The sequence below is a fragment of the Onychostoma macrolepis genome, chromosome 15 (genome assembly GCF_012432095.1).
Source record: "Onychostoma macrolepis isolate SWU-2019 chromosome 15, ASM1243209v1, whole genome shotgun sequence".
Lineage (NCBI taxonomy): Eukaryota > Metazoa > Chordata > Actinopteri > Cypriniformes > Cyprinidae > Onychostoma > Onychostoma macrolepis.
Genome location: NC_081169.1, coordinates 294177 through 321655, shown reverse-complemented (window position 1 = coordinate 321655; position 27479 = coordinate 294177). Strand labels below are relative to the sequence as shown.

Here is a 27479-nt window from a genome sequence, read left to right as displayed (position 1 = left end):
AAAAGAGTCGTCTCTGTGAGTCGACTCTTTTAAGTGAACAATATGAGTCGGCTCCCAGCGTTTTTTTATGTAATATATGTAAATCGCTTGACAATTTTCATCCGACAGGATGATCGATTTTTTTATTTAGTCGTATCTGAAATTCAAATAGACATCTGTCCCGTAACTCGCTGTTAAATTAGTAAGTGCGAGTGCTGTCCAGTCCACTGTGATTGGGCCACAACCAGACAGCGCTGAGAAAAGTAACACGTATCACGTGACCGGCGCGGCGCCTACGTGCAGACAGACTAGAGTCGTTTCATTCATCTAATACCTGGAAAGTGTTATTTATTGATCTATTTAGTTCGTTGTGGTCATGCTACTAGCTTAAAGGTGTTTGGAAATGTCCATTTTAAATAACAAAAATGTGCTTTTTTTCCCCCTTCTTCTTCTTTTTCAGCTCAAAACTCAGTCAACAGCAGCTTGTGGTCTGAGAAATGAAAGCAAAAGTTCCCAAATGTGTTCAAAGCACTTCAGCTCCAAGAACACACACCCCCCGGTTTCACAGCCTAGTCCCAGACTAAAATCTAACTGAAAGAAACTTGCTCCAACCTGGAGTTTGCAGTGAAACCCTGTCCTTTCAATTGCATCTGTAGCATCTGTAAATATCCTCGCTTCCTCTTTTAGAAACAATAGAGCTACAGGAGGAGCTCCAGTGGGGGGAACTCAGAGAGGTTTTCACTCATTATTGTATAATTCCAAAGAAAGATGGGGGTTTGTGGCCAGTAATGGATCTACTTGCTCTTAACAAGTACACATTCAAAACATTTATGTTGACATACAATATGAACAGACATGTGACTCGTGAACAGAGCGGTAATGGTGCTTCATCAGTGTCTGTCTCAGCATTACAAGCTTTATTTATTTTCTCATTTTCTATGACTTTTCAAGGCTTGGAAAACATTTTAAAATTCCTGGTTTTCTGGGACACTTGGGAACTTGCTGACGGATCGCTTTCTCCAAGTATTTATAGACCTCGCCGCTCTTGCTGCCAGGACAAACTTTGTTGACTAAAAATGTTTAACCGCTGCTTACTGTACACTGAAGATAACTGTGCTTAATGCTCACATGCATCAGCTTTTATTCAAGTGTAAGTTACTGATAAATATGCATTTCACAAACACACTTATGATGCATTAGTATTCATACTTTATTTTCACCGTAAAAACAGATAAAGATTGCTATAAGGGTGTATGTTTAACAGCTGACGTTCTTCATCTTTTTTCAGTCGTTCTCTTCTCTTTAGCTGAGCTCACAGATAGTGATGGAGGATCCGACTCCGGACCAGAAGCGGAAGCTGGGGAAGAGAGGTCTGTCGAAACGCATGTGAACACAGCATATTTCTTGGGCCTGATTATGCGAGACTCTGTAAAATGCCAGCACGCCGGTCTGCTGGTCCAGATAAACCCCGATGCGTTTGGCTTTGGGAGCGACCAGTGCGGTTTCTTTCCCATCATGCCACATAGAGAAGGCCTTGCCGGACCAGTAGAGGCTCCAGGACTGCGTGTTGTGACCCAATCTGGCGCTGTCGTCAGACGCAGAGCGCTTTATGTCCTTATATGCCACGCCGATCGTCACCTGAAGAGAGCAAATGAATGTCATGAGACCAAAGGAATAAATCCAATAGCTATAAATGAAATATCATGACTTTAGATAAAGCTTCTGCTTAATAAATACATTTTTTACTGCATGAAAAAGTACCTTTCCAAACACATTTAATCATATCCAGACCACATCGATCCTAAGAATTGCTATTAATTTTGTATATAATTATTTATAAGTGAATTTATAACTAGGGCTGCAAGTGAAAAGTGAATTATATACAGTTGTGTATCATTTATAAGCAGGTTTTCTTTTACAGGTAATATAGGCCAAAAAAGTGATCTAACACACTGAAAAATAAAAAATATTGAATGCCCCTGAAAAGGATGAAATACTATAGAAATAGCTAAATTAAGGTGTGACCATTGGACAAGAAATGTTCAAAGGGGCAGCAGGGTCACAAAAAATGAAAAGATATTAACTGCAAAAGACGTTTAAGAATGAATTAGCCTCAAGCAAACTGATGAACCGGTTCTTTTTAATGAACTAGATTAACCAGTTCATCAGATCAGACTGAAGCATCTGAAAGCAGCACAGATCTACAAGTTACTCGATCAAACTCATATTTGAATGTGCTTAAGTCCAATTTGAAATGAACTGTCTGAAAAAAATGATTCAGACTTCCTTATTTTCCTGAGGCTCTGGATTACAGGTAATACTAATAATGTTCAGTTTCTTGCACAAACCAATCGTTTAGCTTCATAAGACCTTAACATATCATCAGAAGCCACTGGTATTAATTTAGTCTTGAATCACCGAAGAGCACGGTTTCAGCTAAAAATCTTCTTTACTGTTCTACCGACGAAAAATGGCCTGAGAGTGAGTAAATTAACAGCACATTTTCATTTTTGTGTGAACTATCCTTTTAAGATTATGAATGCCAATAAATACATAAAAGTACATCTTGGGCTTTACACTCCTGTGACTAATTTTGCAACAATAGCTTCTATGCACCTTGACCGTAAGGCTTTTGTGTGTAAAACCTAAACATTCATTTTAAGTTGCAAATCATCCAGTGTATCTGAGTAGTTTGTGAATTAGTGCCGTCAAGACGATTCATCCAAAATAAAAGTTTCTGTTTACATAATGTGTGCGTGCACTGTGTATATTTATTATGAATATGCATATATAAATACACACATATAGCATATATTTAGAAAATATTTACATGTATATATTTATATTCATATAATTTATATTATATATAAATTTAACATTTTTCTTAAATATATACATGCATGTGTGTGTGTTTATATACTAAATAAATACACACACATATATTATGTAAACAAACTGTTTTATTTTGGATGTGATTCATCGTCTGACAGCGCTACTGTGAAAGCTGTTGTTACCCTCTGTCCCGTCCACTCCACCTCCCAGTAATACGGGCTCCCGGCCAGCGGCTCCACACACATCACCTGCCGCCAGAACATGAACCGGTCCGGATGCTCCGGATAATTCTGCTTCTCTGCGCAGAGAGTGGCCTTGCGATATCCATCAGACAGACGAATGTGACGGAAAGCACTGCTGTGATCCAGCGTGGGCTCGATGCGGACTGAAAGGAAATACACACCGTTACATATGAAGAAAAAAAAGAACAAAAAAAAATGCCCAACCAAATGAATGAAGTAGAAAAATCACACAATCTCACATTTTAGCATTTCCTCTCTGGTTTTAGGAGCTGGATTTGACACACAACAGGATGCTGATGCCTCCACTGTAGAGACACAATAAAGAGGTTTAAACTATATACCTGACCCTGCAGCACAGAAGCAGTCATAAGCAGCAGCTATATTTGTAGCAATAGCCAACAATACATTGTATGGGTCAAAATTATACATTTTTCTTTTATGCCAAAAATCATTAGGATATTAAGTAAAGATCATGTTACATGAAGATATTTAGTAAATTTCCTACTGTAAATATATCAAAACTTCATTTTTGATTAGTAATATGCATTGCTAAGAACTGCATTTGGACAAATTTAAAGGCGATTTTCTCAATATTTAGATTTTTTTGCACCCTCAGATTTTCAAATAGTTGTATCTCAGCCAAATATTGTCCGATCATAACATAACCATACATCAATGAAAAGATTAGTTATTCAACTTTCAGATGATGCATAAATCTCAATTTCAAAAAATGTACCCTTATGACTGGTTTTGTGGTCCAGGGTCACATTTAACATAATGGGTGAATCTCATGAAAACATGTCTAAGTCACATTTGACCCATCCAAAAACTGTGTGTAATACATGCATATTTTAGGACGATGAAGTGGAGATGATGTACCTGGATTGGCAGAGGGACACGCTTGTTTCTTGTGATGTTCTTGTGTTGCAGCAGAGGAAGCTTGGACTTTGGGTTTAACAACTGCTTTCACAGACTCCGACTTAACTTCTGTAACTGAGAGGAAAACAGTTCACAATCAAGCAAGACAAATTCCTTGTACACTAACAATACTGTAATGACAAACTGTGCTTACCTGTGTTTTGTGAGGACGGCTGCGGATTGCTGGAGACGGGACCTCCATCACACGACTGACCGGATGAATGTGCCTGTGCAGCTCCATCATTGACTGCGGGACGACACGAGACTGTCAAAAGGCATGCTTGCTGATCTTTACAGCACTAATACATTGGCTTATTATTTGTAAAAGTCAAATTTACAACCACATTGACCTGAAATTTAACTGTGATGTCAAATTAAAGCATTACTTTTATTTGCACTGCACTGTAGAGACTTTAGCTGCATAGATAATGTACATTACAATATGCAGAGGACATGAAATAACAATAATAAAACTAAATTCTGCTATTGTAAAATGCTAATGTACATGTGACATAATAAATAAGCATCTGTTATGCTGCTCGGCAACCATAAACAGAGTTAGTTTAATGAAGTAATCAGCAGAAGAATTATTCATTCTTATTATTAAGAAAATCAATGTATTTATTCATTGCAATTTATGGTAACACTTTACTTAAAGCCTTTACATATGATCCATTATAAAAAAAAAAAATATATATATATATATATATATATATAATGTACGCTGTAATGCATTACTCTTTTCATAAATAATTGTAAGCAAGGTTAAAATGCATTATAATATTTGAAAGTTTGATTTTCATGTGTTTTAATAAATTATAGTTTCTAAAGGTGTAACAATGAATAGATAAGTATATTATAATATGGTTACGATTGCTCATGAGATCACACAATGCATTATAAGGTGCATTATAAAGCAGAATCAGCTACTTTTATAAATGTATTATATATAAAAGCTTTAAGTAAAGTGTTACCCATTTTGGAATTTTGCTAAAATCAATAAGCCATTAAAAGGCCATGCATTATAGTGATGTTACCGTGGTCATGTAAATACAGACAGTTTGTCTTTTACTAATCGATTAATGTCAAAATATTAAAAAAATTAATAAAAAAATAAAAAAATTAGAAATGCTGATGACTGGGCAGGAAGACATGGATTATTCTGCTAGAAAATATTATTTTATATGTGACCCTGCAGCACAAAAGCAGTCATAAGCAGCACAGGTATATTTGTAGCAATAGCCAACAATACATTATATGGGTCAAAATTATACTTTTTTTTTTTATGACAAAAATCATTAGGATATTGAGTAAAGATCATGTTCCATGAATATATTTTGTAAATTTCCTACCATAAATATATCAAAACTTCATTTTTGATAAATTAAATTTCCATAAAGTGACCCTTACGACTGGTTTTGTGGTCCAGGGTCACATATTATAAGATATAGTCCAGTGAAACACAACTCACCCACTCTAAAGATGCTGGCCAGGTTGGTTTTGGTAAGATTTAGCGCGGCCTGTCTGTAAGCGTCCAGACACAGTCTGACCCCAGATATCACAGACTCTGGACTCCAGATCCCCATCACTGCATTTCCAGCCTGATCCATAGCATCCACGGTCATGTATGTCTGCAGAAGATACGAGTGAGATTCAGCACAGTGGTAATGTCAATATTACAACCTTTCCCTATTATTTGTCATTTATACAAATTATATACCCAAGGTGACATCAACCAAATAACTCGTTATAAATCATCTTCTGAAAAAACATATACACACATACATATATATATATATAAGTAACAGTGTCAATGAAAACAGGATTTACTGCAGGATTTGCAGGTCATGAGTCACAGATGGACCAAAGATGAAAAGGGGTTTCCAGCATCAAAACAATAAAAGTTTAATACAGATTTCATTTTCTGCAGAATGTGTGATGTTTATTTAGATTTTTGTCTGAGGAAAACTTATGATTATCGTACATTTTTACAATGATTTACTGAAGACACACACTAAAATGTCATTCAGTGTAACAGTAGTTTAAATACCAATAAATCTCGTCATGCATATCATTAGCTGACATTAAACCCCCTATAATACTAATGAATCATCTTTATCAATCTTTGCCACAATCCTTCAATCCACTAGGTTTTACCCATTTGTCAGCTTTTGTTTTTAATCATTTAAAATATAATAAACCTTAGACAGAATAAGCGTTTCATTTTTATTTAAATATATCTGTTACACTGAATAACGATCATTATTTTACCCATATTTTGACATTTTATTTTCACAAGTTACACTCTTAAAAATAAAGGTGCTTGATGATGCCGTAGAACCTTTTTTGTCTAAATGGTTCCATAAAGAACCTTTACATCTGAAGAATCTTTCTGTTTCTTTGTGGCAAGAAAGAAGGTTCTCCAGATTATTAGAAAGGTAAGAAAGAGATGGTTCTTTGTGGAACCAAAAATGGTTCTTCTATGCCATCGCTGTGAAGAACCTTTTAAGCACCTTTATTTTTAAGAGTGTATTTGAAAAATAAAAGTAGACACTTGACTTGCATTTATTATGTTTTCTGTGTATATAAAATCACTTTTGTAAAATTTAATTTGATGTGGACCCCAAAACGTGACGTCTTGTCTTTGACTTAAATACATATTCGTTACACAAAAAATTACAGACAGAGAAAAAAAAAAAGGACATTTATCTATAAATGCAGTGATTTTAAACAAAACATAAACAGAGCTAAGTGTTTTCATACACTCTGTTTGCAAAGACTGATGTTACACGCCTGCCATTGTTAAAGCCGAATCGAGGCACTTACATTCAGAAAGGTGATGGGGTCCTGGATGCTGTCCAGTCTCCTCAGCTCCTCTTGTTTCTTGTGCAGGTTGGTGATCTCTTGCTGGAGGCTGTAGGTTTGGGCCTCGACGCGGCTGCTGGCTGATTTCTCATGCGTCTGAAGAAGCTCGAGCACCTGAGAGTGACTGAGATCAATGCTCCTCAAGACATCCGCAAACACCGCCTGACTGTCCATCAGCAGCTGCTGCACTGAGCTCTGAGAGCGACAAACTCACGTCTTACCGTTTTTTACTTGTCACACAATTCCTGAAAGCTGACACTCAAACACCAGAAGCACACACCAAATCTCTCGGCCTTTGACTCAGTTTTCAATTTCATAAAACACTTTACAAAACACGGCACACAATTCTCTGTAACACACAAAAATCTAACAGGAATTAATATTATGGCAGAGGTGTTTGCAAATGTTTGCTTTTGAGATGTGTTTGTGATATTTTGAATGCAGTGCTTCATTTTGCAAGAGATTTTTTGCATTTTGTGTGTGCAATTCTTGGATTTGTGTGTTTTGAAAATGTAAGCAGTTGAAAAAAACTGCAACAACCAGTTCCATTACTGAGACACAAAGGCAAAACATGTCCTATGTGATTATTACCTTGTGTGCTTGAGAAACCTGAGGAAGACTCTGAAGAAGCTTTTCTCTGTCTGCAATGCTCCCCTGTATCCAATCACTCACTTTCCTCAGCTCTTGCTGTATAAAGACATACAATGTCAATGTACAACAGTCCAAGACATACAGAGCAAAAGCACAAAACAGCCATTGGCCAGTCTTATTTGAAGAGGCAATCAGCAGTAAATGGTTTAGGGGTTAGAACATTTTTACTTTCATTCCCATGATTAATGCATCCAATGCAACTTTTAATAAACTAAACTGTTACTGCATTTCAGTCACAGAGACCACAGTCATCAATAACCAATTAATTAACTTTCCAACTCCTATATTTGAAACTGATATCTGATAGCTTGGGAGGCCACTAAATATTTCCGGTAACACTTTAGAATAGGGAACACTTATTCACTATTAACTACGACTTCTCCCTCAATAAACTCCTAATTTGCTGCTCATTAATAGTTAGTAAGGTAGTTGTTAAGTTTAGGTATTAGGTAGGACTAGGGATGTAGAATAAGGTCATGTAGAATAAGGCATTAATATGTACTTAATTAGTACTAATAAATGGCTAATATTCTAGTAATATGCAGTAACTAGTTAAAGGGGTCATATGATGAGATTTCAAGTTTTCCTTTCTCTGTTGCAAAGACTAAAATCTCAAAACCAAAGAGATATTCCCATAGACTGTATAAAAACATGGACGTAGTGTCCGTGACGTCACCTGTAGGTTTCTGAGGAGCATTTTTGAAGCCTAAATTGGGCGGAGCCGACCGCCACCATCTTGGCAAGTGCGTCACCACACGTCACTCCTGGATAATCGAAAATGGGCAAAAAGGCGGTACATGGGTGGAGCTGGTTGCTGAAACCACGCCCACCTAGCTCGCCAGTGGTGACCGCAGCAGCAATCCGCCTGTCACTCAACTGGCCACGCTCTAATTATGCAGAACTTTAAGGGTCAATATAATTTAAACAGATGAGTTCTAAAAAAAAATCACCCCCCTCACAGTTGTCATGAAGGGCAGAATTTTCTATATAGACCAAAATCATTTTTTGCACCAGGCTGTAAACATGTTTTTTTCTGCTGTAAAGTTGGGCATTTTAACATGGGGAGTCTATGGGATTGCCTCCAGCGGCCAGTCGATGAATTGCAGTTTTAGTCACTTCCGTGTTGGCTTCACGAGAGGGAGCGGAAGGTTGCCGCTTGGATATTCCACGCCCTCCTAAAACGGCTCATTCAAACACGCCCCCACATGTCCACGTCATGATGTGGGAATATTTTCAAAACACAGCCCAAATTTATACGCAATGAAAGAGGGCGGGACTTTTATTCTCGCTGTAGTATTGTTGCTGGTGTCATGTCCTGAAGATGCTGTGTTTCGTTGTGAAAGTGAAACTACTTTGTTTGGGCTTCCAAAAGAGGACACAACTAGAAATCAGTGGTTAAGTTGTATTTACAACACTGTTCCAGAACAGTTCAACCCAAATATTAGAGTGTGTGCAGCGCATTTTACGGAGGACTATTTCCTGAACCTGAGAGTAGCTGCCAGCTGCACAAAGCCTGTTTCTATAAAGTGGGGCGATTCCAACTTTGCAAGGACAGTCTGGCACTTCTGACTCACAGCCTGTAAGTATGTTTTCATATTTAAAGAATTTGCCACTGACTACTCAAACGCAAGTTCTGAGCTGTGTAGAGTAGTGCTTGTTGTTTGTCGTTTCTCCGATCACAAATGCAGACATGGTAATGTTTATGTAAAAAGACAGTATAAGTCATTATAATCAGTAATTATGTCCCCAGTGGATGCAACAAATACCTCATTTGTAGTAGGTTTTATTGTTTTAGTCTCGTCGCGTCGCGCCGGGACACGGCATCACAATACGGTAAGGGGCGTAACATTTCCATCTCACGCTTGAGGTATTCAGCCAATCACAACGCACTGGATAGCTGGCCAATCAGAGCAAGGCTTGCTTCTCAGAACGATGAGCTTTTTAAAAATCGGAGTGTTTCACAAAGGCGGGGCATAGAGGAGCAACAATAATGTACAGTATGTGGAAAATAATGTGTATTTTTAACCTTAAACCGCATAAACACATTGCATTACACCAAATATACAAAATAATGTTATTTTTAGCAACATCATATGACCCCTTTAAGAGACCCTAAAATAAAGTGTTATATTTCCATTTACCAGCATCTTCAGTGGATATCACGGTTTTGTAACACACATCTACTACAGACAGACAAACTACTCAAAGGCATTATAGATTTAATTTCAAAATACAATTGTTGTACATCAACAAGCCTTTCATACAGAAACTAAACATAACCGCCTCTTTAAGAGAAATGTAATGAATGCCTAAATAAATGCTGTTCTCCGTATTCTTTAAGCATGCTTTTTGTCATTGTCAATTGTTGAATGTGCTCCAGTTGACTAGGTTTCATTTATTGCAGTACATCCCATTCTCACATCACAGATCAGTGAGACAGAAAAAGAGGGTTTAGTTTGCTGTTCTGACACTCACTACTCATACTAGCATGACAGTTTTTCAGTTAACAGGAAACATTCCAGACTATAAATAACCAATCACGTGTAGGAAGTTTGGCCTAAATGGAAAGACTTTTTACACAAAAACCATGGTTAGATGAGTAATGTGTATTCATTCAAATCAAATGTTGCCCTATTAAAACAGTAGTATGTGTTTCAATAGTTACACACATTTTGAGAGCAGGTTTTGTTGATTTGTTTATAGAGATTTATTTTGAACGCACAATTTCATAGCTTTGTGACATTTCTGAAGCTATCACACCAGTGATGAAATGAAACTGATGCTGCTGAAGTCCTAAAGTAATCAAAATGTGACTGGGCCAGCTGAAAGATCTCGCATTCATACAAAACAATTATTTCTGATTCCAATCAGCTTCTCATTGATCGGATCATTTCTAGACACATGAGTTGTTGGTGCACCGCCACTGCAACACATTGCTTGATCATTTTTACAGGTTAAAAATAAGTTGTCTTAATATTTTTACTTAAGAATTCTGGATACTTTAACTTTTAATTCATTTTCATAAAGATAGTTACTTTTTACTTAAGCGTGATGATTGAGTACTTTATACAACACTGATGAATACATCAATTCAAAATATTAATACAAGCACCTGAAGTATCGATACGATATTGTGAGAAAAAAGAATCACATTATATGATTATTTAGGCACCGCTCTATGCAGACAAAGTTGTCTAAATCTCTTAAATGCATCTCATGAATCCTTGCTCTCTTTTTTTTCTCACATGATACAATAATTTCAATTCAGATCAATATTTCATGCACAAATAGTTATTTATTTGGTATGTAGCCATGTAATAAATAGGATAACGCAAGTTATCAGGTCATTATTGCAAATAAAACCCTTTGGTTGGTTGCATAAACTGCTTAGACTAGTGTTACAAGATTTTTTTTTTAACATCGCAACTTAAAGTCAGTTACATAAAAATTTTGAATAATTTGAATCGGAAAAGACACAGATTATCCCTTGACTAACAGCTAGTTGGTCAGACAAACGCAGGGATTTGCTACAGGAGGCCTTTATTCACCCCCGCAGCCCTGTGAGGCACTTTTTATGATGGATGGATGCACTTTATTGGACTATTGAAAAAACACCCATTCACTGCCATTATAAAGCTTGGAAGAGCCAGGACGTTTTTAAATATAACTCCAATTGGATTTGTCTGAAAGAAGAAAATCATATACACCTAGGATGCCTTGAGGATGAGTAAATCATGGGCTAATTTTCATTTTTGGGTGAACTATCCCTTTAAGGCTCCTAAAGGGGTCATTGGATGCAAAATTCACTTTTACATGTTGTTTGAACATATATGTGTGTTGGCAGTGTTTGTACACATACACCCTATAATGATAAAAAAAATAAAATGTAATCCCTATAATATCCCCTTTCTCAAATCAAGCCGTTCTCAGATTCTTGTATGTGTGATGTCACACAGACCCAGGCCCCTCCCATGATTGTTGATTGACACTGGTGTTTCAGCACAGCCCCGCCCTGAGTGAACTGTCATCAGAACTGTCATTGTTTCGATGCCGGAGCAGATGTAGACAAGAATGTCTCCTAAACGATTGAGGTGTTTTGTTGTTGGATGGAATAATGAACATAGAATCATTATTACATAACATACATCTGAGCCACTGAAGACGCAGTGGATTAAGTTTGTTTTTGAAGGGAATGCGCCCCCGATCTACCTAAATGTGTTTATGCTCGCGCCAATCATTCGTGATCCAGCTTCACCTCCAGAAGAAGAGAGTACGTTTTTATGAATCTTTGTAAATCGCCTTTCGTAATAATGTGCTAGTTAGCAAGTTCTGAGGATAAAGTAAACAGTATCATGAGAGGGCGGGGTCAGCAGAGCTCATTAGCATTTAAAGGGCCATGCACCGAAATGACTCGCTGTGAACAGAGCTGTGAACAGAGCTGTTTTTGACAGGGTAAAAAGGGTGTTTAGAGAAATTTTAACCAAAGTATATTATAGACTTTTCATTAAGACCCTAAACAATCATATCAACTTGTGGAAAATGGGCATCCGATGACCCCTTTAACATAGCGGCTGTGTTTATGGCCGCTGGTCACCCTGTCTGGGATTATTTTGTGAGAATACACATTTCTTTCTTTTTTACATTTTGGGGTGAAACATGACGTTCTTGACAGGTTTTGAGAGATTTACCCAAACATGAGTTGCAGTTGCGTACCTGAATCTTTTGTTGTTCTTCATCTGGACGGACCACCTGATGGCCTTTGTGTCCTAGAAAGCTACACTCGTCACAGATGCACTGTTTGTCCTCACAACAGTACAGTTCCAGCACCTGCTGATGGAGCGGGCAGAGCTCCGGAGAGCTGGAGGGCAGAGAGGGATACAGTCCGGTCTCAGACGCAGGAGCTCCTGAAGATCCTGCTGGATCAGAAGAGAAGGTCCCTGCTGAACTCACAGAGACAGAGGAGTCCGGGCCGTCCTGCCTGCTCAGCCTCAGCTTCTCCAGAGCTTCCATAAGCACGTTGCTTCTGGACAGGACGGGTCTTGGTTTGAAATGCTGTCTGCATTGAGGACATTCATAGGAGCCCTTCGTCGCTGTCTGATCCCAGTGCTTCTGGATACAGAGCAGGCAGTAACTGTGACCGCAGGGAAGGGTAGCAGGGTCCTTCAAAATGTCCAAGCAAATGGGGCAAGCAAACGCCTCCGGAGCCCAGTCTGTTGTAGCCATGATGTTGAAAAGAGGTAGATGAACAATCCAGGGTTTCTGCAAAAGCACAGGCGAAGGCTTTTCACATTTCCTTTTAAACCAGAACGGGTGTGGTTAAAACTAGAAGTACAAGTTCTCTGGATGGTTCTAGCCAAGCGCTACACACATTTTCCATGACTGAAATGACACAGCTAGAATAAAATGTAAGGTAGGCTGACAAACCTGTGTATCTGGTCAGGGATCGGAGGTTTGAAATGCAATGTTGTAAAAAGGCTGTGTTAAGTCATGAAAGGTTCTGATAACGTTGTATAAACGTTGCTATTATGTTGTTAACATTCCCCTTGTGACGTCTGTAAGTATTGAAAGGATTTTTTGGGGGTTTTTTTTAACATAAGTATTTCATTAACATAGTTATGAAGTTACGACATCAGTGCATCCCCTTGTAATGTTTTAGGAACCACCTTTCCATGTCCAACTTGAAACTGCATATCAGTAAGTAATATGTAATGTTTTTGTCAAAAATGGCATGTGTGTATACAATTACCATAAATACTATTATAAAACATTATTAGTAAGAGAACGAGAGCTCATTAATACATATATATACACTGCCGTTCTAAAGTTTGGGATCAGTAAGACTTTTAATGTTTTTCAAAAACGTTCATCAACGTTCATCTTCTGCTCATCAAGGCTGTATCTACTTGATCAAAAAATACAAAAACAAAAACAAAAAAAACTATTTGTGAAATATTCTTTAAAATATAATTGATTTCTGTGATCAAAGCAGTATTTTCAGCATCATTACTCCAGTCTTCAGTGTCACATGATCCTTCAGAAATCATTCTAATATGCTGATTTATGATCAATGTTAGAAACAGTTGTGCCGCTTCATATTTTTTTGGGACCCGTGATACTTTTTTCAGTATTCTTTGATAAATAAAAAGTGAAAAAGAACAGTTTTTATTAAAAATATAAATTTTGTTACAATATACACTACTATTCAAAAGTTTGGGGTCAGTACATTTTTACTTTTTTTTTTCCCAAAGAAAATAATTCTTTTATCTAGCAAGGATGTGATAAATGGATAAAAAGTGATAGTAACGACTTACATTGTTAGAAAACAATTTTATTTGGAATAAATGGTGTTCTTTTTAACTTTTTAATCATCAAAGAAAAAAGTATCACAGTTTCCAAAGAAAAATAAATAAATAAATAAAAACATGAAGCAGCACAACAGTTTCAAATCTTATAATAAATCAGTATATTAGAATGATTTCTGAAGGATCATGTGACACTGAAGACTGGAGTAATGATACTGAAAATTCAACTTTGCATCACAGAAATAAATTATATTTTCAAGTATATTTAAATAGGAAACCAATATTAGAAATTGCAATAATATTTCACAATATTACGTTTCTTTCAGTATTTTTGATCAAATAAATACAGCCTTGATTAGCATAAGAGACTGCCTTAAAAAAAAACATAAAAATCTTACTGTATTGTAATCAGAAACTGCATCTGAAGTGGCATTTAGATGTGTTTACACACTGTTTAATGCAAGACATGAATGCATTTAACCTGCAGTTACAAATGCATAAATAATTTTGATATATTAAACATAAAACGTTGAATACTGATATTTGAAATTATTTAAATAATAAAAGATACTTTGAATGTGAATTTAAAACCGCCAGCAGGTGGCAGCAAGTCGATGTTAATAAGTGAGTCACTGCGACTGAACTGAATCATTTAAACGGTTGATTCATTCAGGAACGAAACACCGTCATGTTGCTCAGAGACGCAAAACAGTGCCGTGGTGTTTGGAATGATTTTTGTTGTCGAAATAGCGCAAAAACAGGAAATATGGCGTCTAAAACCTAAGTCTCTTAATAAACTTCTTGTTTAATGAACTGAAATTCAATATCACATTTGTAATCATGGTAATTTTTGGAGAAAAACGGCACTCTTCGAAATTGATTAACTAGGCTATATGAAGTGGTATAAATATATACAGTATCTCACAAAAGTGAGTACACCCCTCACATTTCAGCAACCATTTTAGTATATCTTCTCAAGGGACAATAGAAATGAAAATTGGATATATTTTAGAGTAGTCAATGTGCAGCTTGTATAGCAGTAAAGATTTACTGTCCTCTGAAAATAACTCAACATACAGCCATTGTCAAAAAAGCTGGCAACAAAAGTGAGTACACTAAGTAATAACAGCTATACGTCATTTAACCATGCAAAAGGACTATACAAATTTGTGTATCTTGGATCAGAGCAGCTAAAATCTGGTGCTTTGAGTACAATTCTCTCATACGGACCACTGGATGTTCAACATGCACCTCATGACAAAGAACTCTCTGAGGATTTGAGAATTAGAATTGTTGCTCTCCACAAAGATGGCCGGGGCTATAAGAAGTACGGTAACACCCTGAAACTGAGTTACAGTACAGTGGCCAGCGTCATACAGAGGTTTTCCAAGACTGGTTCCACTCGGAACAGACCTCACAGTGCTTCAGGTGCAGAAGCTGGCTTCAAAATACAGACGCATGAGTGCTGCCAGCATTGCTTTAGAGGTTGCAGAAGCGGAAGGTCAGCTTGTCAGCGCTCAGATCATACGCCTCACACTACAACAAGTCGGTTTGCATGGCGGTCGTCCCAGAAGGAAGCCTCTTCTGAAGCTGGCTCACAAGAAAGCCCGCAAACAGTTTGCTGAAGACAACCTGCCCAAGAGCAAGAATTACTGGAACCATGTCCTGTGGTCTGATGAGACTCAGATAGATGAGGCTGATCTGATGAGGGTCAGATGGTGTCCAGCATGTGTGGAAGGTGGTAGCTTCATGTTCTGGGGCTGCATGAGTGCTGCGGCTCATTGAGGGAAGCATGGAGTTCAACATGTACTGTGACATTCTGAAGCAGAAGATGATGCCCTCCCTTCAGAAACTGGACCGAACGGCAGTTTTTCAACATAATAACGACCCCAAACACACCATCAGCAAGGCAGATGACATCTTGGCGAAGCTGAAGGTGATGGAGTGGCCAAGTATGTCTCCAGACCTGAACCCTATTGAACACCTGTGGATCATCCTCAAGCTGAAGGTGGAGAAGCACCATGTGTGTAACATCCAGCAGCTCCGTGATGTCAGTATGGAGGAGTGGAAGAGGATCCCAGCAACAACCTGCACAGCTCTGCTGAACTCCGAGCCCAGGAGGATTAAAGCAGTGCTGGATAACAATGATGCCCACACAGTTTTGACATGTTCACTTAGAGTGTACTCATTTTTGTTGCCAGTTATTTAGACAATAATGGCTGTATGCTGAGTTATATTTAGAGGACAGTAAATTTGTACTTCTATACAAGCTGCACATTGACTACTCTAAAATATATCCAAGTTTCATTTCTATAGTATTGTCCCTTGAGAAGATACACTAAAATTGTTGCTGTAATGTGAGGGGTGTACTGTAGCCTACATTTTCTGCCCCCATGTCTTGAATTTGTGATAATTGTAAATGCATTTTATTAGACTGAATCATGCAGTGAAAGAACACTCTAAATGCACTCTCGCACTAGTCTAGACTTCATGTAATATAAGCGTGCACTCTGACTTTTGCAAAATACTCAATGTCAAATCGCACATCGTTAAAACAACAATTACGATATTATCGCAGACAATATATATCGCACACCCCTATCTTGTCTTGCCTGTGTTTTTGACCTTGGACGGTTTCCTTGTTTCTATGATTGCTCGCTGCCTGCCCTGACCATTGCCTGTTTTTGGATTACTCTTCGTCTTGCCTTGGATACTATTGTTTGTTGGTGTTCAACCCTGCCTGTCTTGACCACGATCTGTACAATAAAGCTCCGTTGTCACGCTCTAGTCCCATTACAACAAGTGAACATATCGAAAGGAAAATATTAAAATATTTGTAACAAATTATGCCATGATTTGATACAAAAACATGAATGTTTTCATGCATTTCATTATCATTTCACGATGGTCTAAGCTGGTCTTACAGGAGCACACTCATACAGGTTTTCAAGATGTTAATAGATATGTTCATGTTGCACGTGATGGAAGACGATGATGTAATGCAATGTTTTTTAAAGACTATTTCCTTCTTTCTGCTTTAAAGCACTATCAGGTAAAGGTTATGTGGATGTGATGTGTATGTTTTAGATTTGCACTAGACTACCTTTTGATATTACGCAAGAGGCCATTATGACAGTCAGAATGTAATGTCATGTGACACTGACGAAGACTGGAGTAATGATGCTTTAATCACAGAAATAAATTACATTTGAACAGATATTCACATAGAAAACAGATATAATAAATTGTAATTATATTTCACAATACTACAGGTCGTATTTTGAGCTAATAAACGCAGCCCTGATGACCATATCTTTCAAAAACAAAGACTCCTGAAAATGGCATTTTTAATGCAGCAAGATGTGTAAAAATGAGACGAGTTCTTCTTTTTGTGTAACACTATTTTCTATGAGTCATGGCACTTGTACAGTAAAAGATGTTTGAACTGAAGCTACATGTCAAAAAAATTGTATACCCCCCTTCTGCCAACCATTAAGAAGTTTGGGTACGTGGCACAATTTGGGCCAAACAAGGCAGAGGTTCCCTAAAAGGACTGCAAATAAATGACTAAGGAACACTCCATGTAAGTTTGTGATGGCTCTGAGACAACAAACTCATGTTTCAAGTTTCAAACTCATGTTTCTAGACTTACAATGCCTTCACAGCACGCTACAAAGTCACTTTGTTGACATGTCCTTGTTTTGCATCAGTACTTGGTCAAAGCATAAGAAAAAAAATGGCCTAGTCAGTAAACATCTATAGAAATCAATGGCTGCCAAATCAATATCCCTTACTTTTAATAATAATAATAATAATAATAATATGATTAGTGACAGGTTAACTTTCTATTAAGCAATGTTCGTAGCCGTCTACATAAATAAAATATTTATTATAATATCCAATTGATGTTTTTGGGGTCATTCCATGTCAAATCAACCAAATTTCAGAAACTTCTCAGCTTATATTTTTGATTTTGCTAACATTTTTTCTTGAAAAAGATAAATGTGTATAATGATGAAAGCCAAACTATTAAATGCCATTGATGTATATTCACTGAGTAACAGAGGATGGTCAAAACTACAATTTTCACCTGAGATTTGAAGCCAAATTACAGCGGGGTAAAAATGACTCAGGTAAAAATGATCAAAAAGCATCATGATGTTATTTTTACACAGATTAGTAGGTCTGTCAGTACAATTTGTTATCTTTAGCTATTTTTGTTGCATTAATAGTGAATGTTCAAAAATGGGAAAAGGCAGGATTTTTTTCTTTTCTTTTCTTTCTTTCTCCAAAGTTTGCATGCCTGTAACTCAAGAAGTATTAAATAGGCTCTTCTATATTTTGGTTCTTAACAAATTCGACCAGAGACACAATCTGTTTGCAAGTGTGTAGCTTCACTGTTAGGCTAAAGATCAACACTATCACTGACCTGCGACCCTAAATATACTTACTTACTCGTTGTGAAGCAGAATTCAGCAGTCTGGTGTAAACTCAGAATATCAGTGATGCATTTCTGAACACACCGAGGCGACTGATTCATGAATCGAATCTTTGAAATCCGGTTCCTTCTGATGAGTCGAAATGAAAAATAAATGTGTGAACAAGACGCTGTTAAAAGAGAACAACAGTAATTGATTACAAATAAAACATGATACGTGTGCGAATAAATGTTTTATAGTGTATGAATAAATGTCAATGAGTTAAATCAGTTTTAATCACATTCAAATATGTGACTAATCAACCGTGAAATGTTAATGTAATAAATTAATTTGATCATTTATCCGCTGTCTGTGTCTTGCAGTGCTGTGTTTGTCCAGTAGCTGGCGCCATGCGGCGGTTGAAGATTCAAACACACACCGAAGAAGAAGCTGCTTCTGTCACAACATCCGTCAAACGACACCGTGCTGATTTAGTTATTTTAAGGTGAGTCATAAAATGCCTCCTTTTAAAAATGTTTTATTGTGACTTATTAACGTTTGCTCACACCGCTGTAGATTATGCTGTGGAAGAACGTGTGTTTAAAAGAATAAATGGCTGATCACTAGGAGTTATGAGAAACTTAGTGATTAATTTTTCCTCAACTATTTTATGTTAATATGTGATAACGAGTCGTTAATGTCATTGGTGTTGTTTTGCCCCACTTTGTTTCTCTCATGTTCGTTATTTATTGAACTAAAGCTTTAGTATAAAGTTGAATGTTGTTCAACTTTAAACAACAATGCCACAAGGTTTCTGTCTCAGTTAATGTTAGATTTTAATTCGAATGTGTGTTTATAGTAATGCACTAAAACTATAAATAACCTTTGAACACATTTTCATGTTTGATAGTTGGTTTGTTTCTGATCCAAGTGGTCTTACCAACCTCTCAATCAATTTATCAAGGTGATTTTAGGCCACACGTCCAGCTGATCCATGATTTTGATCAGTTCAGACCAATTAAAGGCCATAAATGTGCAGCATGGTCCAGCTAGAAACCATGTGCAACCAGCTCCAATCAGATGGATACGCCTTATAAACCTCACACCTGTGATTTAGCACTGCTACAGCAAACATGCCAGAGAGAGTATCATGACATGATTCATGTCAGCTCGTTGTTATCATTAATGACTTTGATTAATTTGTTTGTCTCCAGATACTTAAAAACAATTATACATGAAACGTATTTGTCCCATTTTCTACCTCTGTTTAACTCCGACTATTTTTTCCAGAAAAATATTGTGCAGCACAACTGTTTTCAACATTGATAATAATCAGAAATGTTTCTTGAGCGGTAAATCGGCATATTAGAATGATTTCTGAAGATCATGTGACGCTGAAGACTGCAGTAATGATGCTGAAAATACAGCTGCGCATCACAGAAATAAATTAGTTTAACGGATATTCACATAGAAAACAGCTATTTTAAATTGTAAAATATTTCACAACATTACTGTATTTTAATCAAATCAATGCATCCTTGGTGAGCAGAAGAGACTTTGTTAAAACAGTTAAAACATACATTAAATTAACCACCTTAATCTACAGCAAAAGAGTGCATTGAATTGTGCTCTCAGGCTGTTTCACGTCATGTGATTGGCTGTTCACTTGTGCATGTGCTGAATAGATAATCAACAGGGTTCCCACGGGTCCTTGAAATCCTTGAAAGTTTGTGAATCTGATTAAAAATTTTCAAAGCCCTGGAAAGTTTTTGAAAATAAACAAACATAGATACAGGTCCTTGAAAAAGGGGATCGGGGCTTTTCGATTGCCGGTCCTCGGCTATGGAATAATCTACCTCTAGACATTCGGGATGCCCCCTCAGTGTTCGCTTTTAAAACGGGTTTGAAGAAGCATTTTTATTTTATGGTGTTTGAATCTGACTTAGGAGAGACGTAATGTATGTTTTCTGTTTTAAGATGATGTGTTTGTCATTGTTATGTGTTTGGTTTTTCTGGAATGCATTGTACAGCACTTTGGGCTGCTCTGAAGGCAGTAGAAATGTGCTATATAAGAAAATAAACTAAACTAAACTACTAGCTTGCTTGATTTGCGTTGCACATTTATGCGTTATGTTAAGTGTTCCTATGTGAGGTACTTTGTGTTGTTCGTTGCCATGACGTTCACATGCACACAAAGCTACTAAGATGCTACCTCAACGTTTCACAGACACACCGTGAAACATTGCAAAAATAGGCTGAAACCACTGAAACATGATGCCTGGAAAAATGCAAATTTCTAGATATGTGGCTCACCAAAGAAGATTACAAAGAATGGCTTGCCAGAGATCCAAAGGATGTAATGTTGAATTGCTTTGCTTGTTAAGATCATGTAAAGCCATGAGGCAAGAAAAACTTAAGCATATTCATATATCTTAAAACTTCTGGTTACATGAGCCTAAGCTCTTTTCAATAAAATCCATGCAAAAGTTAATATCAGATTATTTTAGAATACAGTATAGTATGTACCAAATATTATTCAATTTTATGCAAAACAGAAATACGACAAATATCAGATTTCTGTCATATGCCCAAAAATAAATGCAAAAACAAAAAAATTGCTTTTTTGTATAGTTGTGTTTGACACATGAAAACTGTGGCAATGTATCTTACAAGCTGACGCGATGTAACCTTTGCTCTCACTTGAAATGTGTCCCCACATTAAGTCCTTGAATTTGAGGGTATTGGACCTGAAAGGTCCTTGAATTAGAAGTTAACCAGGTGTGGGAACCCTGAATCAAGAACTCGGGATCAAAGCCTGAGTTGACGGAGAAAAGTTGATGATCAGCATCAGCTTGATTGTATTGGTTTGTTTTTTTTTCAGCTTAAATCCAGCTAGCATCTTCGTACAGGCCTCTAGTCTTTACCATTTAGGCTTCAGACAGATAAAACCAGAAGAATCGGCTGTGTTAATGTTGAACTGTGTTTTTCTTTCAGGATGTTTCGGACTCCACACACGAAGACGTGCTTAAATCAGCTCAGACTGGTGCTGATGCTCAGAGACACTCGTGAACAGACGCTGTGCAGCCGCTCTTCTGCATTGAGACGAGACGGCATGCAGCTCTGCACCCCTCTAGCACCTCCTCACAGCCACGTTTCTAGAGGATTCTCTGATGTGTTGGACTCTCCCAAACATGTATGTCCACCGGCCACGATACGGATATGCACTGGCACTCGTTTCTTATTAACACACATGAATTACGGCTGTATGAACTGGCTACACATACCAGATGCTTTCTTGCTGTTTTTACACACGTCTCCCTCACAAAGCCCCTCTAATCGAAGAAAATGCCAGAATTCTCCTGAAAGCAGTATTAAAAGATGCTGCTACGCCTTAAAACGCTGCACAAATAGCACGAGCATCTTCCGCCGGTTGTCTAACACCGGCCTGGGTGTTTTTAAAGCTGCAGCTCAGACTCGCGGGCTGCACAGAAACGCCCCTCAGCGGACTGTGACGGACGAGTGTTTGTCTGCAGGGAACGAGGCTCGCTGCAAACGCTCGCTGCAGGCTAACGCTGCTCTGTACGCGCGGGAAGGGAAGAGCTGGGCTGCGGTGCTGGTGTGTCTGTGTGCCGTGAGCGGGGATCCCGCGCTGCTCTTCACCCTCAGATCCGCCAAACTCAAGGGCAGGCACAAAGGAGATGTCAGGTATGCCCTCACGTCCAGAACTAAAGCTCCTCTGAACTCATTTGAATGCCCATCTCATCCCTGTTGTGCTAGTTTCGCAGGAGGAAAGAAGGACCCGTCTGACAGGACTGTAGTGGACACGGCTCTCAGAGAAGCGCGCGAGGAGCTGGGGATCCACGTCACTGAGGATAAAGTGTGGGGTGTGCTCAAACCGCTGCGGGATATGGTGAGCGTGCTGCACTTTCTGCTTGTTAGCACAGTATGTGTGATGTTGAGTTGAAGGTTTTAATTAATATTTCAAATCTATGAGGTATTAGACTGGAAACATACTTTACTCAAGTAAGTGAATGCGGACACGAGTGTAAGAGTCCGTTGTGAACTTTAGGGCCCTATAAATCAGTTTTATTTTTTTTCCCAAATTCAGTTTTTTCCTTTTTTTTTTTTTTTTTTTCTGGACTCCTTTTTAATAGTTTAATTAAACTTTATTAATAAAAAAACGTCTAATTAATTAAAATCATGAAACTTATACAATTTAACATCAATTTATTTATGTTTAACAAAAATGACATGTTTAGGGCCCTGTGAAATGTTTTATTTTGTTCTTACCTTATGTTTTATTGTTACCAAATTCTGTGTTTTAGCATGTCTGATTATTTGAATGCATAAAACAAATTTATTTACTCTCACAATAGCCTCATGAAATGTTTTTTGTAATGTGTATTTATTTTATTTTTTTGCTTATCAGATGAAGTCCTGAATCATTAATTTAATTTATCTTTTAATTAGTGAAGATTAAACAAACTTTTTTTGGCAAAAAAGATGATTTACATGGAAGAATTCATATTGTGTGATTATTCCTTAAACTTTTAATAAACTTTTATTAATTGTTCAACAATACTAGTAGTAGTAATACATTCTACTAAATAATAGTAATATATTTCTGGCACAATGTCTTAAAGTTAAACTGAACTTTTATTTTGACGGGTTGCTGTGTAGACCTTTACATTTCTATGTGTGTATATGATGTGACGCTATTTTTACTCAAATGAAATGCGACGGCCGAAGCTGAAATCACCGCGAGGGTCACACAACACCACCGCGCGTCTTCGTTATTTATTCACACAGAGACACACGGAACATGCAGGATTTATGTTTAAATAGTCTTTTTGCGGCTTAATATTTACAGATACTAGTCTATATAGCGATTTGATTTAAGTTTAATGAACTACTTTTGTTTAATTCATCCAAATTTTGACAAATTTCTTGACATTCTGTGCCAAACTGTAAATTCCGTTTTAATAACTGGATTTTGTGATTCCGTCCGCATTGCAGAAATCATAGGGCCCTACAACTTGCATTCTGACTGAACAAACTTCATGTGCTCTCTTGCATTGGTCTGGCGGTAATAAAACTCAGTGTTCAAGGGGCTGATAGAGTTACAGATGTTACTTGCATTGGATTATGAATGTGCTCCGACTCATTTTAGATGTATAAAATTGAGCTTGCGCAGCCAGATGTACTTTCATGTACTTAAAGTATGTTTCAACAAAACATGGCCGCGCTGCTGGAAAGTAGTATTTGTAAATTGTCATTGGTCGTAAAGTGACTAGTGTTGGGGAGAGTTACTTTTAAAAGTAATGAATTACAATATTGTTACTCCCTAAAAAAGTAACTAATTGCATTACTCGGTTACTGTTATGGAAAGTAATGTTTTGCTGCTGTTCTGGATTACATGAAGAATAGGACGTAGGAGAAGAAAGTTCAACACTCCTCGGCAATAAATATAAGTTTAAAAAATATTAAGTTTATCTAAAGTAATTTTTGCTCATTAGTATGGTTGAATTGGACCATCTAAAGTCAGCAGCAAAGACACTGGTTAATAAAATGGGATTAAATACATATTAGGATATTATTGCAGGTTACATCATATTCTGAGTTTGTATTTGACTGTTCTTATTGATTTTGAGGAACACTGAATGTGTTTAGTGCAGGTGAGATGAGTAAATAATGTTGATATTTAGTCTAGAACTACAGTAAAATCATGTTCTTACTCCTGATTTCTCTCAACACCAGAGCTGTCCGTCAACACATGAGAAACACAGGAACTGGTGTGACTTATTTGAAAAAGTAACTCAGATATTTCCTTCTAAATTAAAAAGTAATGCATTACTTTACAAGTTACTTGAAAAAAGTAATCTGATTACATATCTCGTGTTACTTGTAATGCATTCCCCTCAACTGCAAGCTCATGTTTATCTGCATACACTTTTGAGTGTCACACCCACATCTTAACAACCCATGCAAAGAACTAAGTCCCACCCTACATTTTTCTGTAATCTGTTGTTTTATAATCGGTTTCATTGCGACCTCAAAGCTCATACCAATGTAACAAGATGGAAATGAATACATGCTATGCTCGTGCTTTTAGGGTTATGAATGCTCATTTGACTCTATTCAATGTACCTGAATGCATTTCTAAAGTGAAAATCAGTTTAATTCTCCAGTTTAAAGTATATTTTTCCTAATTTGCAGTCTGGACTGATGATTGCGCCTGTAATAGCCAATCTTGGACCATTGGAGGCGCTCTCTTTTCGACCTAATCCAAGTGAGGTACAGTACAGTTTACATCCCATCATGATCTATTCAGTTCTTCGTAATCATGGCAGTCTGTTTTGTCCTCAGATATGAGTTGAGTAAAGCCTGGCTCACACTACATGATTTTTAAAATCCTAACCGATTATGAAATCTGGTTGCAGCACACACATAAGGAGAATCTTTGCAGATTATCTTCCCTCAAATCTTAAACATGCACACACTACAAAATTTGAAATTCGTGGCGCATCACACACTACAAGATATTATTAAGATTATTATGCCAGAGGGAGCGCCTCACATGATTTTACGCAGCAGCTTGTCAGCAATGTTTACATATGTTAGCTAGCCTGCTAGTAGCTTTCACTCACCAGGTATGTTCAAAACTGAGGTGATTTCACCCCAGCGCTTCTCTTTCTCCTTATCGGTTGTGATACGTGTTCGACATATTATACAGACAATCGTGTTACTACAAAACTTCAAGAAGCAGTTTCCTCCATCTCCACTATTCAACGGAGCCGTTCAGCAGCTGTTTTGCGGTCGCGCATTGGCTGTTAAAGTGCTGACGTAATCATATAGCCGTCATCATCCCAATTTAAATCCTAAATATCAAACATGTTTGATATGATCGTGGCGGCCCTGATTTGTGTGCTAGAGGATCGGGAGGTGCAAAGTTCTATCGGTGAACGCCTCACATTACCAGATAACCCGCGCCGAACATCGGGACCGATCGAGGTGCTCGACAAGATTTTCCCTCCGATTCTCGGGAGGGGGAAATCGGGGCTAAATCGGGCAAAAAATCCTGTAGTATGAGCCAGGCATAACACTGCGTTTCTTCCTCTGACAGGTGGAAGAGATTTTTACCCTGACGCTTGAGCATTTATGTCAACCCCAAAACAGAGGGTACACACACTTCCGCACTGGAGATCGTTATGGGTACACACTCCCAGTGTTTCTCAGCCCTAAGCATCGTGTCTGGGGCCTCACAGCAGTGGCCCTGGATCACACGCTCAAAATCATTGTGCCACCAGAGCAGCTGTTGGACCACAGTGTGGTTCAGTAGCACCTTCAGCAGACAGACCGCTTGCTTAAATGAAAACTCTGTCATTAATCACTCATCCTCCTGTCGTTCCAAACCCATAAGACTTTCGTTCATCTTCAGAACACAAATTAAGATATTTTTGATGAAATCTGAGAGCTCTCTGACCCTCCATAGACAGCAAGGTTACTATCACGATCAAGGTCCAGAATCCAACGCTATCTCACGACCAGTTTGTACGTATTTTACGAGGTGGCTAATTCATACGAATTCATACGACCTCACTCGTGCGATTTTGTACGATTTGTCTAGACCCCAATGACGGGTAGGTTTAGGGGCGGGGTCAGGTGTAGGCTATTCATACAAATTCATACGAATTGTGCAACTCGTAAAATACGTACGATTTACCAAAAAAACGTATGAATTTGTATGAGTGAGGTCATACGAATTAGCCCCCTCGTAAAATAAGTACGAATTGCCGAGAGATCGGGTATCACATCAGTAAAGTAGTCCATGTGATATCAGGTGTTCAAGATATCATTGTGCACAAAGAAAAAAATTTTTTACGACTTTATTCAACAATTTTTGTCCCCGAGTTACTGACTTCTGCCATTTTGGAGAGTACCCCAGAACATAATCAACATAATCAGCGCTGTTTACATTCAGAATAAAGTGCGCACATTCCAAATGTAAACAACGCTGATTACGTTGATTATGTTCTGGGGGTACTCTCCAAAATGAAAGACGACGGTAACTCGGGGACAAGAATTGTTGAATAAAGTTGTTAATTTTGTTTTCTTTGTGCACAAAAAGTATTCTTGTGAACACCTGATGTCACATGGACTATTTTGATGATGTCCTTGCTACGATTCTGGACCTTAATTGTGGTAGTAACCTTGCTGTCTACGGAGGGTCAGAGAGCTCTTGGAATTCAGCAAAAATATCTTAATTTGTGTTAATTTGTGTCATTAAAGTAATTAATGACAGAGTTTTCATTTTTGGGTGAACTATCACTTTAAACATATTTAACTCCGCTGTATTACAGAATCTCACGGAAACTGTCAAGAAAGGTCTGGATCATATTTCACCCCACCAAAAAAAAAAAGGGAAATAAAAAACAGTACATTATATTTATGTAATAAAAACAAACTGATTTTCTGTTGCAGAAAACATGATGGTCCTAAAAAAACGATGCAATATGACGCAGCCATTTCTCTGAGATTCCCCATTGGTATGTTTAGGGTTAATGACTACTGCAACAGAGTGAATTGTACTGGTTAGCTGCTCTGCTGTTAAGAAAAGCCTCCAGTGAAATCAGGAGTGTTTGTTTTTACAAAGCACATACATTTGAATGTACTTTTGGGATTTAACATTATACGTTTTTCTCCATCATCTTTACCCGGGTGATTGTTTTAAATGTGAGTCTTAATATAAATGTCATTTTATTTAACATCAGTGCATATAATAAAAGTGTTCAGATGCTTTAAAGGTTGATGGCAAATGTGTTGAATGTTTATTTTTTACAGTAGGCATCTGCTCAGTCCGGCAGATGGACATCTACTTTCCTGCAGTTTAATTCCAGCTATAATCAAATTTACCACGACTACATGATCCTGTTGAGTGGAGTATTCAGCTTACTGTTGTCAATTTCCACTGGAAATAATTTACGGAGTTGTCCCCTGGGTTTTTGCAATAAATGAAATAAAATAAAATAATATTTATAATATTTAATTCATTTCAAACTAATTTGCTAATTACTAATTCCAGCTATACTACTTTCTACATATAGCTATATTAAAAATATATATAATTTAATATATATCAATATTTGTCAGTGAAACAAACTACACAAAATAGTGATTCAAACATCCACTTAGTAAAAAAAAAAATATATATATATACACACAAAATGGACAACCCAAAATAAGATCATTGCATTTTGGAAGGAAGTACCCAG

At 37.4% G+C, this 27479-nt stretch overlaps 2 protein-coding genes across 5 annotated transcripts; one reads left to right on the top strand and one right to left on the bottom strand.

The window, feature by feature from the left end:
- Window positions 1-1171: 1171 nt before the first annotated feature.
- On the bottom strand, window positions 1172-19269 carry ftr86 (finTRIM family, member 86). 3 transcript variants are annotated; one of them, XM_058799838.1, is made up of 11 exons: window positions 19152-19269; window positions 18245-18397; window positions 12201-12746; window positions 7428-7523; window positions 6798-7031; window positions 5443-5602; window positions 4126-4218; window positions 3933-4046; window positions 3293-3358; window positions 2994-3196; window positions 1172-1617 (listed from the first exon to the last, which is right to left on the bottom strand). In XM_058799838.1, exons 3-11 carry the CDS (start codon window positions 12708-12710, stop codon window positions 1282-1284), a joined length of 1812 nt encoding a protein of 603 aa, XP_058655821.1. In that variant the 5' UTR covers window positions 12711-12746; window positions 18245-18397; window positions 19152-19269; the 3' UTR covers window positions 1172-1281. The 3 variants fall into 3 exon arrangements, with proteins under 3 accessions (XP_058655821.1, XP_058655820.1, XP_058655819.1); XM_058799837.1 differs by lacking the exon at window positions 19152-19269 and adding an exon at window positions 18509-18589 and having other exon boundaries at window positions 18241-18397; XM_058799836.1 differs by lacking the exon at window positions 19152-19269 and adding an exon at window positions 18509-18589.
- nudt8 (nudix (nucleoside diphosphate linked moiety X)-type motif 8) lies at window positions 18457-27014 on the top strand. 2 transcript variants are annotated; one of them, XM_058799840.1, is made up of 5 exons: window positions 18457-18712; window positions 21202-21912; window positions 21985-22117; window positions 24424-24501; window positions 26689-27014. In XM_058799840.1, the coding sequence occupies exons 1-5, from the start codon at window positions 18618-18620 to the stop codon at window positions 26695-26697; spliced, it is 1026 nt and encodes a 341-aa protein (XP_058655823.1). In that variant the 5' UTR covers window positions 18457-18617; the 3' UTR covers window positions 26698-27014. The 2 variants fall into 2 exon arrangements, with proteins under 2 accessions (XP_058655823.1, XP_058655822.1); XM_058799839.1 differs by lacking the exon at window positions 26689-27014 and adding an exon at window positions 25331-26117 and having other exon boundaries at window positions 18459-18712.
- Window positions 27015-27479: the final 465 nt, after the last annotated feature.

Excerpts from the sequence above, each read along its gene's own strand:
- ftr86 (XM_058799838.1), bottom strand. The coding sequence starts at position 12,710 with ATGGCTACAACAGACTGGGCTCCGGAGGCGTTTGCTTGCCCCATTTGC. Across the intron at positions 7,524-12,200 it reads AAGAACAACAAAAGATTCAG|CAAGAGCTGAGGAAAGTGAG; the intron begins GTACGCAACTGC and ends GTCTTTATACAG. Across the intron at positions 3,359-3,932 it reads GTGTCCCTCTGCCAATCCAG|TGGAGGCATCAGCATCCTGT; the intron begins GTACATCATCTC and ends GTGTCTCTACAG.
- nudt8 (XM_058799839.1), top strand. The coding sequence starts at position 18,618 with ATGCGGCGGTTGAAGATTCAAACACACACCGAAGAAGAAGCTGCTTCT. Across the intron at positions 18,713-21,201 it reads GCTGATTTAGTTATTTTAAG|GATGTTTCGGACTCCACACA; the intron begins GTGAGTCATAAA and ends TTTTTCTTTCAG. Across the intron at positions 22,118-24,423 it reads TCAAACCGCTGCGGGATATG|TCTGGACTGATGATTGCGCC; the intron begins GTGAGCGTGCTG and ends CCTAATTTGCAG.